Here is a 16,195-nt window from a genome sequence, read left to right on the forward strand (position 1 = left end):
CTCATGGGATGTGTAGTTCTGCAACAGCCGGAGGGCCGTAGTTTGAGGATCCCTGGTGTAGGCTATACCTTCTGTCTCACATCTAGATCTCTAATCCCACCTATAATATGGAAATGCCTATCAATGACAGAGAGGCATTTTAAAACAAAGCAAACTGTAAAATCAGCCACCTTACAATACTGGTCCATATGTATGAAGCATCTCTAAGATGATATGTCCCTGTTTTTTTCCCTATCAACAAGTTGCCCTTCCATTTTCTTAGTGAAGAGAAGACTTGGAGGAAACGGAAACACCTCTACTTTAAAGCACTTCATATGTGAGGCCTACAATGACAGTTACAAGTGTTTCACCGGACGGAATTCATGTAATTGTGGTAGAATCTCTAGCAATCTCACCCACCTTCTTTTTCACTGGCTCAGTGTTTGAAGGTGGCCGGGTCAAGGTTGAGAAGATGTTGAATCTACAAGGAAGAGAGACCTTATTATGATACTTTTTCATATACCGAGACCCTGGTATGAAAAAAGCAGTGTAACAAAAGCCAGCCAACCTTATCAAATAGTACAAAGCAATTACATAACACCATGCTAAACATTCACCAAAAATGTCCTCCAGAGTTGAACAACACTGTGGAGCTCTAAGATCTTGAGTATTTATCACTAGGGATGGGCTCAGGCGTTTTTGGATCCCTGTCCCAACCCGCATGAGTAATCCCGCTGCCGCTAGGAAGCCATCACTGCACCAATCATGAGCAGCGTGTGTATGCGCAGCTGCGGGCCGGGAAATGCATCACTGCCTATGATTGGTGGTGTGCAGTGACGGCTTCCTGGGGGGATTGCTCAGGCGGGCTGGAACTAAGATCCGAACATGCCTGAGCCCATCCCTATTGATCGCTGTAACACGACTACACAAGTTCATACACACACGTGTTTTTGACATTATGATGTCTAAATTAGTGAAGCCTTGTGAACAGTAACCAGGTAAGAGGAGAGAAGGGGACAGAGGAGGTCATGATGACAAGAATTAGTAGTACAGACTAAAAGAGAGCGATAGAAACAAAAAGGATGAGGGAAGAGAGATGCAAAGTAGTTTTTACTGCAAGTTAATTTAGCATTCAATCTACCTAGTATTTCTCCTAAAATAAAGACCTAACGTGGTATATACTGAATCTTATGTGTCATGCTTGGTGCGGATGCTGTCCTACATGATATGTTCATGTAACGGACAATATTCTCCAATGAAGAAGCCAGTGTACAGGTGAATCAGTGACCCATTATGGTGACATGAATGGGCAACAGAAATTTAGTATCTGCAGAAGTGCAAGTCCACATCAAGACAGTAAGTGCCGGTTCACATTTTTGCGATGCGGGAACGCTGCAAATATGCAGCGTTATCCCGCATCGCATCCGCACCTCTGGCAGTTCACACTGCCATATGCAATACGCAGGGGGTGTCAATTAAAAGTTAACCACACCCCCAGTTGCGATCGCATATCGCAGTGTGATCTGCAAGTTCGCACAGAATCGGATCACACTAGTGTGAACCACTATGCAATCCGATTCTGGCTGAAATTCGCACCGCACATGAGATCACATGTAATTTAGGAGCAGTGCGCTCCGAATTACATGTGATCTCCGCAATCGCACAAATGTGAACCGGGCCTAAAGGCTCTTGTGTAACTCTTCAATATGGATATGCAGGAGGGAGGTCTATATAGTGATAGCAATACATGTGCAAGCAAAGTACAGGCATAGGTTTGAACTATGGGATACAGAGAACATACCGCAACTACCTCCATGCTGTTTGAATGTTGTACAGCATTAGCTAGAAAATGCAGGATGAATACAAGGAATACAGTGGGAAAAATTACTATTTGATCCCCTGCAGATTTTGTAAGTTTGCCCACTTACAAAGAAATCAAGGGTCTATAATTGTTATCATAGGTGTATATTAAATGATAGAGACAGAATATCAACCAAAGATACAGAATAAAGACATAATACCATTGTTGTAAATTGAGTTGCAGTTCAGTGAGTAAAATAAGTATTTGATCCCCTACCAACCAACAATAATTCTGGCTCCCACAGGCTGGCTACAGTATGTACTCATGTTGTACACAGATTAGTCCTGTCAATTTAAGAAGGCGCTCCTAACAACAACTCATTATGTGTATAAAAGACACCTGTCCACAGAATCTTTCTTCCGTTCAAACCTCACCATCATGGGTAAGACCGAAGAGCTGTCATAAGACGTGTGGGACAAGATTGTAGACCTGCACAAGGCTGGAATGGGCTACAAAACCATCAGTAAGAAGCTTGGTGAGAAGGAGACAACTGTTCTCTCTCTATCATTTGAAATACACCTATGATAGAAATAGGCCCTTCATTTTTATTTGTAAGTGGGCAAACTTACAAAATCTGCAGGGGCTCAAATAACTTGATTTTCGGTTCCCTTAGAAGTTGATAAAATCTGGTTTGGGACCTGGAGTTTGGAGGTTTCGCAGAGACTTGGGAAGGATGAAGTCTCCTGACATTCAGTACACGAGCATTGCTAGGTGCACGCAATGAGTTTGTTTAAGAGGACTATTTGGAGGAGACAGACAAGGGCCTGAGAATTGAGGCTAGGGCAACAATGCTGTAAGTATAAGCCCAGAGTTTGTTGAACTTTTGTGGCAGAGAAATGTTGAATAACACTGTGGGGGAAACCCATGTGTTGAACTGGAACTTTGCTTTATAAAACCCTTAAAGCGTACATTTCATATTGCTTATATGTGCCTGCTGTACCATGTACGTGTATGAAAAAGTATCCTGTTCTCTTTGTGTGGCTTTTTTATGTGAAATCCCTGGCATTCCAGCTAGTGCCCTTACTTTATGATTAAAAACTGACCACACTAAGCAGCAGAACACACCATGGTCAGTTCTCTAGCTATACTGGGAGCTCAGCCTGCTATCCTCCAATGACCAGACTTGTCCTGGCACACACCCCCTGCACAGCTGCTGTTTCTCCTCCCCCAGTTATTATGCAGCTGAGAACAGACAGAATGTGATCATATATAAAAAAGGGAAAAAAAGTATTTATAATTTTTTTTATATCTATGCAAAACTGTTTTTCCTTTCATTTATTTTGTAAACTGAATGGGTTGTTTTACAAGGTGATCTTTTACAATCACTCTAAGGTGTACTTTTAATATGCAGAGAAAAGCCGTGATCCTGAGGATCACGACTGATCTCTGATGAGTTACCGTTTAGTTTGCGGAGATGAGGAGCAGAGAACACGTTCTTCTCTTCTCATCACAGTACATGACCGTTTCTGTCACAAACGGCCAGTTTAGAAAAGTGAGATCTGAAGATCACACAGCCGTTATTCTGAAATATCTCCATTCCAGATTCTCCAGCTCAGAGGTGGAGAATCAGGGGGAGAAGCTGTGTGATCAGAGGAAGAAGACTTCTTTCTTCCTATATATCAGCACCAGGGGGTTCAAAATAAAAAAAATAAAAAATATATATGTATATATGGTATGTATGTATAGGTGTATGTATATATATATATATATATATATATATATACATATACTATATATACATATATATATACGGTATGTACTGGTATATATATATATATATATATATATATATATATATATATATATATATATATATATATACATATTGTGACAGGAAGTCAGGTAAATCTGGGAATGTAGTCACTGAGAGGAGACACATTCCCACCTGCTTTGAAAGTTCACTGATACTATAGGGTGTTGGCTGCAGAGAGAGCCAGCAGGAAGTTGAAAACCATTCAGCTGTTCAGAATGAGGAGATCAAGGACTCTATAATTTGTCCAGAGAAAATCTATTGAGTGCTGCCTCCTGTCGCTGTGTGAGCTGGGAAGAGGAGGACAGACATACGTGTACCTCCCGACGCCGTGTGGGCATGGGAGAAGGACTGCTGCCGCCTGTCGCCGTGTGGGCTGGGAGAGGGGGACAGTCGGATGTGTACCTCCCGACAAGCTGGTGAGCATGGGAGAAGACCCCCTAAAGCGATGTGAAGCTAAGGAGGGTAACCACGAGTGAAGACGTCTCAAAGGTGAGAAGACAAAGTGTTCCATGTGAAGAGTGTGAAGAGAAGTGTTCCATGTGAAGAGTGTGAAGAGTAAAGGGACCTGTTAAATGAACTGTGTTCCATGTGAAGAATCTGAAGAGTAAAGGATCCTGTCATAAATGAACATGTGCTGTGTGAAAGAAAACAAAGGGACATGTTCAATGGACAATGTTTGTGCTGTGTGAAAAGCAAACAAATGGACATTTGAGTGTCTGCTGTAGGATCAGCAGTGTCGGCCCAACAGTAGGTTGGAAAGACTTCTTAGGTAGGTTCCAGCTGTGAGAAGGTAGCCGCCCACAGAGGCAAGGATTTATTTTGTCTTTTATTTTATTTTGGCTGTTTTGACGCTTGCAATTGTGTGAAGTAAATTGCATGAATAAATCAGTCTTGTTTTCAACCTCTGCTCGGCTACCTCTCTGGGAAAACGCACCCCCCCAAGGGGTCATCCACACCCGCCACCGAGCTAATCCCTCACATATGGTGGAGGTATGCAGTGGGCATAAGCAGAGATCCCTGCAAGGAAGTGCAAATGTTTGATGAACTTTATCTGGTGCATGAGATTGCACAATCTATGTGTGCAGGAGAGAAGATCCTGACAGAAAAAAAAAAAAAAAAGTGTTTTAAAGAGACAGCGGTCTCAAAATTATTTGATGAACTTTGTTGTGTCTGGTGCAAGTGACTGCACAAACTGTGTGTGCAGGAAAAGAGATCTTGCAAAATGGAAGAAAAGGAACAAGCCTTGGAATTGCTTAAAATGGAGCATAGAAACTTGCAGGAAATGAATGAACTACTCAAGTCTCATGTGTTACAGTGGGAAGAATCCACTGCTCTTCTTTTGGTCGAGTTGCAAAAATGTCAAGACACTATAAAGGAGAAAGATACCATCCTCATGGAAAAGGAAATTGAAATTCAGACTTTGCAGAAGCAAAGTATGTGTGAAATGTTGGAGTTGCGTAATCAGCTGGAAAAAAGTCTTCAGTGTTTGGAAGTTACAAAAATAGACCTGCAGGAGTCGCAGGAACAGAATGTTGCTCTGAAAGCGACATTGTCTCTCAGCGACAACGAGAAAAGTGAAAGAGAGGCTAAATTACTGAGTACTGTGTATGAGCTCACCACTTTGAGCAATGTGGTAGATGAATTACGTGCAGACTGTGAAAGTTGGAAAGGTGAAGCCCAACGTTTCCAGCAGCAGTTAAAGGAGAAAGAAGCCTGTGTGGCAGAATTACAGTCTCATTCCCAGAAACTAGCCAATGAGGTGAAGGCTCTTATGCAGGGAAAAGGAGATTGTGAACATAAGAGGGAAAAAGTAGAGGCACAGCTTCTGGAATCGCAAGTCAAGGTGTCAGAAGGTGACCGATTGTGTGCTAAGCTGTCAGAGAAGGCAAACCGACTGCAGGTTGAGTTGGACAATGTTACAAATCAGCTTTCTCAAGCAGACAGCAAATCTAGAGAAATTGCGGAAGATTTTTCTATCTTGGAATCGCAGCTGCAAGACACGCAGGAACTCTTACAGGAAGAGAGGTGTCAAAGGCTGAGTTTTAGCACAAAGCTCAAACAAATGGAAGATGAGAAAAATGGCTTCCTGGAACAATTAAAAAAGGAGGCGGAAGCAAAGAAAAACCTATCAGAGCAAGTCGCAACATTGCAAGCTCAGATAGCGGATATGAAAAAACGCATGGAAGAAAGCGTTGGTTCATTACAGTGTGTTGAAGATGTGAAAAAGAAGTTTGATCAGATGCTTGGTGAAGAGAAGACTGTGTCTGCAAAATATGCAGAAGAACGCGCCCGTGCAGAAACGGAGGTGCGTGATAACGAGAGCAAAGCCCTGTTCTTGGCTCGCTCTTTGGAGGAAGCTCTAGAGTGTAAGGCTGAACTAGAAAGTGTTAACAAACAGCTGCGTACAGAAATGGAAGAATTGGTCAGCTCCAAGGATGATGTTGTGAAAAGAGTTCAGGAGCTAGAAAAGTCTAAGCGAGCCTTAGAACAGCAAGTAGAAGAGATGAAGATTCCGTTGCAGGAACTGGAAGAGGAATTCCAGGCAACAGAGGATCTGTCCCAAAGAGGGGATAGTGTGCCTGATGCAGTTTTTAAAAGGATCAGTGTTTTGGGGTCTGTCCTGAGTGAGCCTCAGAAATGTGATGACATGTGGCTTGAATCACCCCTTTGGAATAAACCGTTCCTTCAAAAACTTCAAGCATTGGAAAATGTATCATTAGAGCTTCAGCAAACAAAGGAGCTGAGTAAGAAATGTGATGATTTCTCAGTTCAGGCTGAAAACCTAGTGGGGAAAACTAAGGCTGTTGGTGAAAACGTGAAGCAAATGAATAAGTGCCTTTCAGGGAGTGTTTCCAAAATGGAACTGGTGAAAGACGGGTGGCAGAAGTTTGATCGTGATCTTGAGATGCATTCCATGTGGAATTCAGATAGAGAAAAAGAACTAGGTGACCTTGAGCGGTCAAATAGTTCAGCAGAAAGTGCATTGAAGAAACCTGTAAAAGAATGTGTTGCAGTTCCATGCTTCTTCACTGATGCAGAGAGGAGGTCTATAATGGATACCACCCAGATCGCTGGGTTCAACTGTGTTGTTGCCTTTAACCCCTATGTTGGTGTAAGGAAAGTTGATGATGTTCTGGTTGACTACTTCTGTGAAGAGTTTGGCAAGAAATATAAACTGAATATCAAATCAAATAGTAGGCCTTTACTGCGACTCGCTCAGGAGGGCGAAAAGTTTAAGAAGTTGATGAGTGCAAATGCTTCCGATCTGCCTATGAATATGAAATGTTTGGTGAATGATATTGATATCTCTGGGAAAAGGAACAGGGGTCACTTTGAAGAAATGTGTGACAGCCTGTTGTCTCAATTGGAAAATCCTCTGCACAGCATCTTAGAGCAAGCAAAGCTCAAGAAGGAAGATCATTCCCTTTTACAACAAAAAGTCAATGATTGTGTACAGATGTATGGAGAGGCAACTCAAGTCACAGAGGGATGTCAAGAGTCCCTACTTGGAACAAAGCTTAGTGAAGCAAAGGTTCTCAAAGTTTTGTGGAAAACATTTATGGATTGCAGAGAGAGGCGTCTTAAGAATGTTGAAGACATTAAGACTAGCCCAATTGAGTTGCCTATGGATCACGGTCCTCCATGGTGGATTGGACAGACGGTTATGAGAGACAAGCTGTCTGACATTTATGAGAAAGCTGTCAATGAAGATGACAGAAACGAGAAGGAGCAAAATGATGCCAAAAATGCAGTTGAAGAATGTGTATATGAGATGAGAGACAAACTGTGTGGCATTTATGAGAAATCTGTCAATGAAGATGACAAAACAGTTTCATCCGGAAGCTTGAGGATAATAGGAGGCTTATCAGTGAGTCAGCAGTGCCTGACACATGCGTGCCTGGAAATATGTGTCCCAACCCTAGGGTTGAAACAAGAGGGGGGGGTATGTGACAGGAAGTCAGGTAAATCTGGGAATGTAGTCACTGAGAGGAGACACATTCCCACCTGCTTTGAAAGTTCACTGATACTATAGGGTGTTGGCTGCAGAGAGAGCCAGCAGGAAGTTGAAAACCATTCAGCTGTTCAGAATGAGGAGATCAAGGACTCTATAATTTGTCCAGAGAAAATCTATTGAGTGCTGCCTCCTGTCGCTGTGTGAGCTGGGAAGAGGAGGACAGACATACGTGTACCTCCCGACGCCGTGTGGGCATGGGAGAAGGACTGCTGCCGCCTGTCGCCGTGTGGGCTGGGAGAGGGGGACAGTCGGATGTGTACCTCCCGACAAGCTGGTGAGCATGGGAGAAGACCCCCTAAAGCGATGTGAAGCTAAGGAGGGTAACCACGAGTGAAGACGTCTCAAAGGTGAGAAGACAAAGTGTTCCATGTGAAGAGTGTGAAGAGAAGTGTTCCATGTGAAGAGTGTGAAGAGTAAAGGGACCTGTTAAATGAACTGTGTTCCATGTGAAGAATCTGAAGAGTAAAGGATCCTGTCATAAATGAACATGTGCTGTGTGAAAGAAAACAAAGGGACATGTTCAATGGACAATGTTTGTGCTGTGTGAAAAGCAAACAAATGGACATTTGAGTGTCTGCTGTAGGATCAGCAGTGTCGGCCCAACAGTAGGTTGGAAAGACTTCTTAGGTAGGTTCCAGCTGTGAGAAGGTAGCCGCCCACAGAGGCAAGGATTTATTTTGTCTTTTATTTTATTTTGGCTGTTTTGACGCTTGCAATTGTGTGAAGTAAAATGCATGAATAAATCAGTCTTGTTTTCAACCTCTGCTCGGCTACCTCTCTGGGAAAACGCACCCCCCCAAGGGGTCATCCACACCCGCCACCGAGCTAATCCCTCACAATATATACACACACTGTATGTACTGGTGTGTGTATATATATATATATATATATATATATATATATATATATATATATATATGTACTGTATGTACTGGTGTATATATATATATACTGTATGTACATATGTATATACACTGTATGTATACTGTATATGTGTGTATGTGTGTGTGTGTGTGTATAGATCGATAGATATTCAGTAAGTTTTCATGTGTCAGAACATGACATTACGAGTGCTTTTAAACTTTGGTTTCACTTTTAAAACTTGGCGGCACTGTAATCTCACAAAATCTCGTGAGATTACAGGCAGTCCACCCAGTTATACAGGGATCACGGCCGTTTTCAGAGAAAAAAATTCTCCTCTGATCACCCTTTGGGAATTGAAGTTCTCGACCACCTAAACTGGGTGCCAGAGTTGATAATTTTTCTCTGAGAATTGCCGAGAAGTGAACTGAGAGAAAACTTCTCAGTTTACTAAACGTACACCTAAGACTCTATTCACACTAGCGCGACTTGTCAGATGACTTGTCAGCCTGACAAGTCGCGCTCCCTCGCGGTCCATTGACTGCTACAGGACCCATTCTAATAGGAGCGACACAAGTCGCTCCGACTTAGAAAAAAGGTCCTGTACTACTTCGGGAGCGACCTCGGAGCGACTTGCATAGACTTCCATTATGTGAAGTCCATGCAAGTCGCTCCGAAGTCGTGGTGCATGAGAATGCACAAGTCGCCCCCGAAGTAGTACAGAGTAGTACAGAGTCGTGCCGCCCCAGTGTGAACCGACTCTAATGCTCTACGGTTTGAAATAGGTTCCCACAATTGTAAAGCACGGTTTAAACTGGTGACACTGAATAAATTATGTACAGTAACAGTCCTATGTAACTAGTCCAGATAAATCAACAGGACATATCAGGAGGCAGCAAGTGATTCTACTTACTAGTAAGAAAGCAGAATTAGCCTATTTGGGTGCATCTGACCTTTAATATAGCATATATAAAACTGTTGAATTAAAAATCAATCAAACATAAAAGGAGACCGTTTATAAGACCCATGGTACACCCACACACCCAAACTCCGATTATTTTACACACTGGGTTTAGAATCTACTCCTTCATGTTGTATGTTAAAACAGATGTGTTGCAATCTCTGTTTCACTCAGTCCGGCCTAAAGTACACACATTGGTTTTAATCTACTGCGTGTTGCCAAACAACCCTGAGAGTACTATGAAATCCTCCCCTATACAAACCTTTGTGACTTCTATCTATTCCTAGATGGAACAACAACCATTGGGATGCCGGTTACCGTCTACTCACAGAATGTAAAATGTCTATACCCAAAACCCAAATTCAAGCACAGAAAGTTCTATCACCTCAAGATAGCCTCAAATCAGCACAAAAACTAAAATGATTCTACCTGAAAACTGAATCCAGTGCAAAAACAGATTAGTCACACTGAACACTGAATTCCACCGCCAAAAAAAAAAAATGAGTTATACAAAAAAAAAAAAAAAAAGAAAAACAGAAAACACTATACAAAAACAAAAATAACTACATCCGGCAAACAAAAATTAAACCCAAAACCAGATAGGTTTCACTAAACACTGAAATTTTATTAAAAATGAATCTGTTCTACCGAAAACTGAATTTCCTGCCCAAAACTGCCGCAAACCAATATTTTCAACCCAGAAACTGAACAATTTCCACTCAGGGATGAATATCAGTCTAACAATAGAATAGTTCCGCTCAGTATACTTCTATACCACCAAAATCTACACGGACCGATATTCTATTATTAGGAAACTAACATTGCTCCATACAAAACCCACTTTACAGTAAAACACTGACAAAAAAGTTTAACATATACTGCAGCCCCATACAAAAAAAAAAACCCTTTAGGCTATATTGACTGGGAACCTACAGAGGACAGCAGTATAGGTTTTTCCCCCAATCAATACACCCACTCCAAATGACAAATATTAAAGACACAAAATAATACAAAAAGGAGAAGCAAAAGAAGGTTCTTTTGCTGAGCGGAGTTTACTTTACACACCAATCCTGGTCTCAGGGCAACAAAAAATTTCAAAAGCTGAAATAAAGTTTGACTTACCAAATGGCCGGCCTTTTTGTTGTATTGGACCCGAATTCGTCTTCCCCCTTTCGGTCAGCTGTAAAGCGAACTCCGTCGGCTCCTTAAACTACCTGGCTCGCCAACTGTATTGGATCTTAATGTACGCTTGATGCGCAAACAACTCCGTTGTGCTAATAAGTGCACTTTTGGATATTACTATACACCAAGCGCAATTAATCCCATTGTGCTAAAAAGCACAGTTCTCAGCTCTTTTGTATAACATAGTGGAGCGCGCTCAGCAGTACCACGTAACACAGACACACAGGCGGTTATCACATTGGATGCTTGGTAGAATGTCCTCCCTAAAGCATTGCGCTCTGTTTATTTATGGTACAATACAGGAATAACAGCAGGAAGTGATGGCTATACAACATCAGCCAATCAGTTCCAAATGTACAGTCACATGATGTAAGTTACTCACATAGAATCACACACCTGTATACATTCAAATATACAATAGAAAGGGGGAGTACACAATCGTGAACGAGCAAAACAGCATGCGCGGCTTCCCGCCGTTGGTGCATGGTAATCTGCACACCACAGTTAACAATAAAACCCATGTGTAGCGGAATTTGCACCTAATACTACACAATGAAGCCAGCGTGTAGAACCGTGAACGCTCTTCTGATCAAACTCGTACATGCACTCCCGCCACTACTACTAATGTTAATCCCACTCAGCAAGGCTCAGAGGACAATGCCTAATAGGATTATACTACTGTTCCCATAGACGTGAGGCTATCTGCAGGGAAAGAGCCATGTTGTTTCCACTATGGTGATCAGGCACAGTAGAAAGACATGAGCGTGTAACTGTTTATAAAGATAGATATCAAAACAATATTGACTACACAGAGAAAACATATCCCTGCCGAGCGAACAAATCTGCACATTATACAGGGCCCCCCGCTGATGGTCATATCCCTGCTGCTTGATCCTTGAACTTAGCACCGCAATACACATAGATCTCCACCTGGAGTGTTCGCCGGCGGAGATGTCTATGTAGAGCAAACGCAACTACACATATAAGGGAAGGTTTTCACTGCCAGTAGTCTTTTCTCAAGCCGGTTCGCTCATACACGCTATAATGAGTATATTGCAAGCAAACCAACAACAGGAGCCATAATGACAAGCTAAATAAAACACATCCTGAAAAATGTCCATACTAGTCCTAATATAATTTTCACAACAAGCTGACCTTTAATATACCATAAATAAAACTGTTGAATTCAAAATTAAACATAACAAGAGACAGTTTATAAGACCCTACTAACCTTGTTTGTGGCATGGTACAACTAGTATATACAGAATACCTTTTTATTCACAAATTAATCTGCAGGATGTGAAACCAAAGCTCAGACAACAAATCAGAGCGGATGGTAATACTGTCCTTCCCTGCCTTCCAGCACTCCACAACTTATTTTCTTATAATTATTAAGTATTTCTGGAGGGAAAGGCACAGACGCTTTGCAGCCTGTCAGTCATCTTGGTGATCAGGTTCCTACTTGCTAAGGTACGTATTGATCGCCATGTTCATAGATGCCAAGAGCCAAGCCATAGAGCAGATGACTATGATCACCAGGCAACACAAACACCCAAAACACAAAACATGTTCATTACATTGTGTGCACATTCCTTCATGTCTGCAGTAACAATAGGCAGAAAACTTCAGCAGGCAGTAAAGCCTTGTACACACCACTAGCTTTTTTCATTGAACGAAAAAAAAACTGACAGCTTAGGTCGCAGCCGCTGTACTAACAATCCGGTGTTAGTACAGCACTCTCCCCTGTTGTGCTATTGTGTTTTCCGACAGTGGGACAGCCCCCCCCCCCCGCCAGAACACTCCGGTCAGCGCTCTATACCATTGGCTAAAAGCGTTGATTGGGCGCTGGTCGGCAGACCTTTTGCTGGCATGACCCTTCGACAGAAGCCGACCAGGCTGCCGTACACATGGGCCAAATGTCAGCCGGTTTCTGTTGAACCAGTCCATGCCGCCCGATTTCCGGCCCACAAACCATTTAACACTGGCAGGGGTGATTAAAAGGATCAGCTTTTATTTATTCATATAAAACCTTTATCCCAAAAGGAACATAACTGTTGGCTGTGTAGCAATATTTCCAGGCCTTGAGCCTGATGTGGGTCTGCCATCGTTACCGGTGACACTTCCAACACATTTAAGTTGTGAACCCAAGTGTGAGAATTGAGACAATGACCACTCCAGGATTTTTTTTTATTGTATTTTGGGGATGGGAGAAGGGAATGAGTGGGATACTCCTCTGGCTCAACTAGGTTAACTGGGACTTAATACAAAAATGCCCGTTGGCGCAGTCTTGACGCCAGCTGAATGCCGACCAGCGCTTCCTGGCGTTTGAAGATACTGTTATGCTGAACTTGTGCTGGAACTTCGACTTTAACTTGTTTGTTAACTCAGAAGATCCAGGACCGTAGAACACTTGACTCCTGACACTCAATTTAGATCAAAAGTCACTGAACAGCTCCCTTCAGTCCTTCACTGATCGAGGTAGCTCCTTGTCACTGCTTGTGCTGCTGCAACTCTTAACTCTGTACACTGCACACTGTACACATTAGCTCTTCAGGGCCCAACTACTGGCGCCCCCTCTACACTTCAGGGTCCTCTAACTAGGAACCCCCTCTAACACTTCAGGGTCCTCTGACTAGGCACCCCCTTTACAGCTACCTGACTCCTGGATTCCTGGAACCTTCTCTGGAGTGGTCCCCTCTACACTTGTCAGACCCCTAGGGGCAATTCACAGTACTCACAACCTTGGCAGGCTTTCTTGGAACTGAACCCCTCTTCCTCCACTGGTCCTCGGTACACTGGATCCCCTCTGCAGCTCAACTCCGCATTCTCTGGATTCCCAGGCAACCACCCGAGACACCCGATCCTTCTGAAAGGAGGAGAGACAGCCGTACTCTCCCTCCTGGGACTCTGCTTACTGCCAAAGATGCTGCGTCATGTGTTCCCCTCAAACTTATACCCACTCCCAGAATCCTCTGCGGCAGAATCTGCCTTCTGGGGTAGATACAGGCCTGAATGTGTCTCTGATTGGATTTCCTCCACTGCCCAATGAGAATCCTCTCATGGAGCCAGTGGGGAGACTCCCCTCTCAGCAGACACAACTGGGACACATGGCAGCCCAGCTGAAATTATGGCCCTGCTGTTCGGCAGCTAAGGCCCACTATATTTTACCTAGCACCTACCATTAGGGTACTACAGCTGTAACAAAGTGTGAGCTGGAGTTTAGCATTAATTTGTTTAGTGTATTTAAATCTGCAATACATTTAACACTTCCCTCCCCAAAGACTAACAATGCTGCTGGCTGCTATGCCTCCTGTGCTCATTCATCCAGAGTTGTGTTTTACTAATACAGGAGATGTGTTACCAGATCACAAGGTGAAAACAAATGGAAGAAAGCCAAAGAGAACATCATCACTGACTACAGAAGATACAGACATGCTGTGCTCTTGCACAGCGAGCCTGTATCTTTAGGGGGATGATGCAAGACGTGAACTGACCACCATGGTGGCAAGGATCAGCTGCCTTGCTACCATGGTCAGTTTACTTGCAGGAGTAGAGGTGCAGGCAGGATCAACCAGGTAAATTACAGCATCGGCAACCAGATATACAATACAGACAGGAGAGATCACATAATTTAACCATTTCCATACCGCATGACGTCCTGGGCTTTTTAGTGGAGATATCTGAATGATGGGTGCAGCGGCAGGCATCATTCAGATATCTTGTTTTTCTGCCGGTGATTACCTGCACAGTAAATACAAAATCATAGCAGGTATTCAGCCGCTTGATTGTTTTTACAGATGGCGGGAGGGGATGTCCCCTCTCGCCGCCCTCCGGTGCTTCTACCGGCTCTCCTGTGCAATCAGCGAGCCAGAGAAGGAATCCCCTGGTGGCGGAAGTTTACCATAGAGCTGACTGAGGACCAGATGGTCCCCGGTAATATCTATAACTCTCATAACGTCCTAACGTCACACCCAGCCCCAGCAGTTGTAAACACTGCTGTGTGTTTGACTGGAAAGGTTTTTTTGTTTTTTTTTTTAATCTCAGGCTTTCCAGCCTAGAGGACAGATGTGGGGTCCTATAGACTCCACATCTCACCATAAAGAGAACCTGTCATGCCCTATTCCTATTACAAGGAATGTATACATTTCTTGTAATAGGAATAAAAGTGATCACAAAAAAAAAATTTATGGGAAAGCGTAAAAATTAAAAAATGTAAACAAAATAAACAATAAAAAAATAAATAAAAATAAAGTGCTCTGTCCCCTCTGTGCTCGCACGCAGAAGCGAACGCATACGTAGGACACGTTCGCATATGTAAACGATGTTCAAATCACACATGTGAGGTATTGCCGAGAATGTTAGAGCCAGGGCAATAATTCTAGCACAAGACCTCCTCTGTAATTCTAAACTGGTAACCTGTAACATTTTTTAAATAGTAGCCTATGGAGATTTTTGGATACTGAAGTTTGGGGCCATTCCACGAGTGTGCGCAATTTTAAAGCGTGACGTGTTAGGCATCTATTTACTCGGCATAACATCATCTTCCACATTATACAAAAAAATTGGGCTAACTTTCTGGTTTTGTTTTTTTAATTCATGAAAGTGTTTTTTACCAAAAAAATCATGTTTGGAAAATTGCTGCGCAAATACTGTGTGACATAAACTGCAATGACTGCCATTTTATTCCTTAGGGTCTCTGCTAAAAAAAAATATATATATAAATATATAATGTTTGGGGGTTCTGAGTAATTTTCTAAAAAAAAATGATGACTTTTACATGTAGGAGATGCATGCCGGAATTCGCCTGGTATGGAAGCTGTTGAAGAGACAGTGCAGTTTCTTTATTTTACCTTTACAAACACTTTAAGAACACATGCTCATTAGAATGAATAGGTGGACAGAGAATTATGGAGCTGTCAATACATAAGGTATGCTGCAGAGGTTTCCGCTGTTTGACCACACATAAGAACAAGAAAGATACAACCTGTAGGCACGCAATGGACACCTTTCTGCTAGTAACATCTATTTTGCAGATCAAGTTATTGTTCTTGGAGAATTAAACTAGTGGATTACCGCACCAGTAAAGTTTAAACTACTCCTTTATACGTATGAATCCATAAAAATGGGTACACAAACAAAGACACAGACCTCTGAAGTATTTCACGCTTAATCATTAAGCAGCTCTATGATTATTTGCTTTTTAGTGTTAGAGGTCTCTGTTTTCCTTTGTGTATATTTAAAATGGACTGGATGTGTTGTCATCCACTATTTTAATTCTGTTTTGCATTGATGAGCTAGATGTGCACCCAGGAGTAGTGTGGGCAAGGGTGGACCAACCTGGATGGGTTTCTTAATACAAATAAGTTGTTGTCCTTACTGGGCTTAAAACTTTGTGACTATGTAAATGAACGTGTATAAAATGGCTATGTTCCTACTGGTGACAAGATAAAGAATGTATGGTTGAGAACAGGGAAAAAAAAAATCTGACTCTCCTGCTTTACGCCAATGCCTACTGTGCCTTGATGGTAAATCAGAGCCTGCTAATGCAATGGCTCTAGCATTAAGACCGTTACCTGGAACAAA

General features: G+C 42.5%; 1 protein-coding gene across 1 annotated transcript in view; it reads right to left on the reverse strand.

Moving 5' to 3' along the window:
- The window catches only part of EXPH5 (exophilin 5), a 173,332-nt gene that overhangs the window by 16,270 nt on the left and 140,867 nt on the right, over positions 1 to 16,195 (reverse strand). Inside the window, exon 4 of the mRNA XM_082244877.1 lies at positions 400 to 460. Coding sequence (XP_082101003.1) covers positions 400 to 460 — 61 coding nt within the window. The remainder of the gene's footprint in view (positions 1 to 399; positions 461 to 16,195) is intronic.

Source organism: Pelophylax lessonae (genome assembly GCF_965119305.1).
Source record: "Pelophylax lessonae genome assembly, chromosome: 2".
In the NCBI taxonomy this organism is placed as follows: domain Eukaryota; kingdom Metazoa; phylum Chordata; class Amphibia; order Anura; family Ranidae; genus Pelophylax; species Pelophylax lessonae.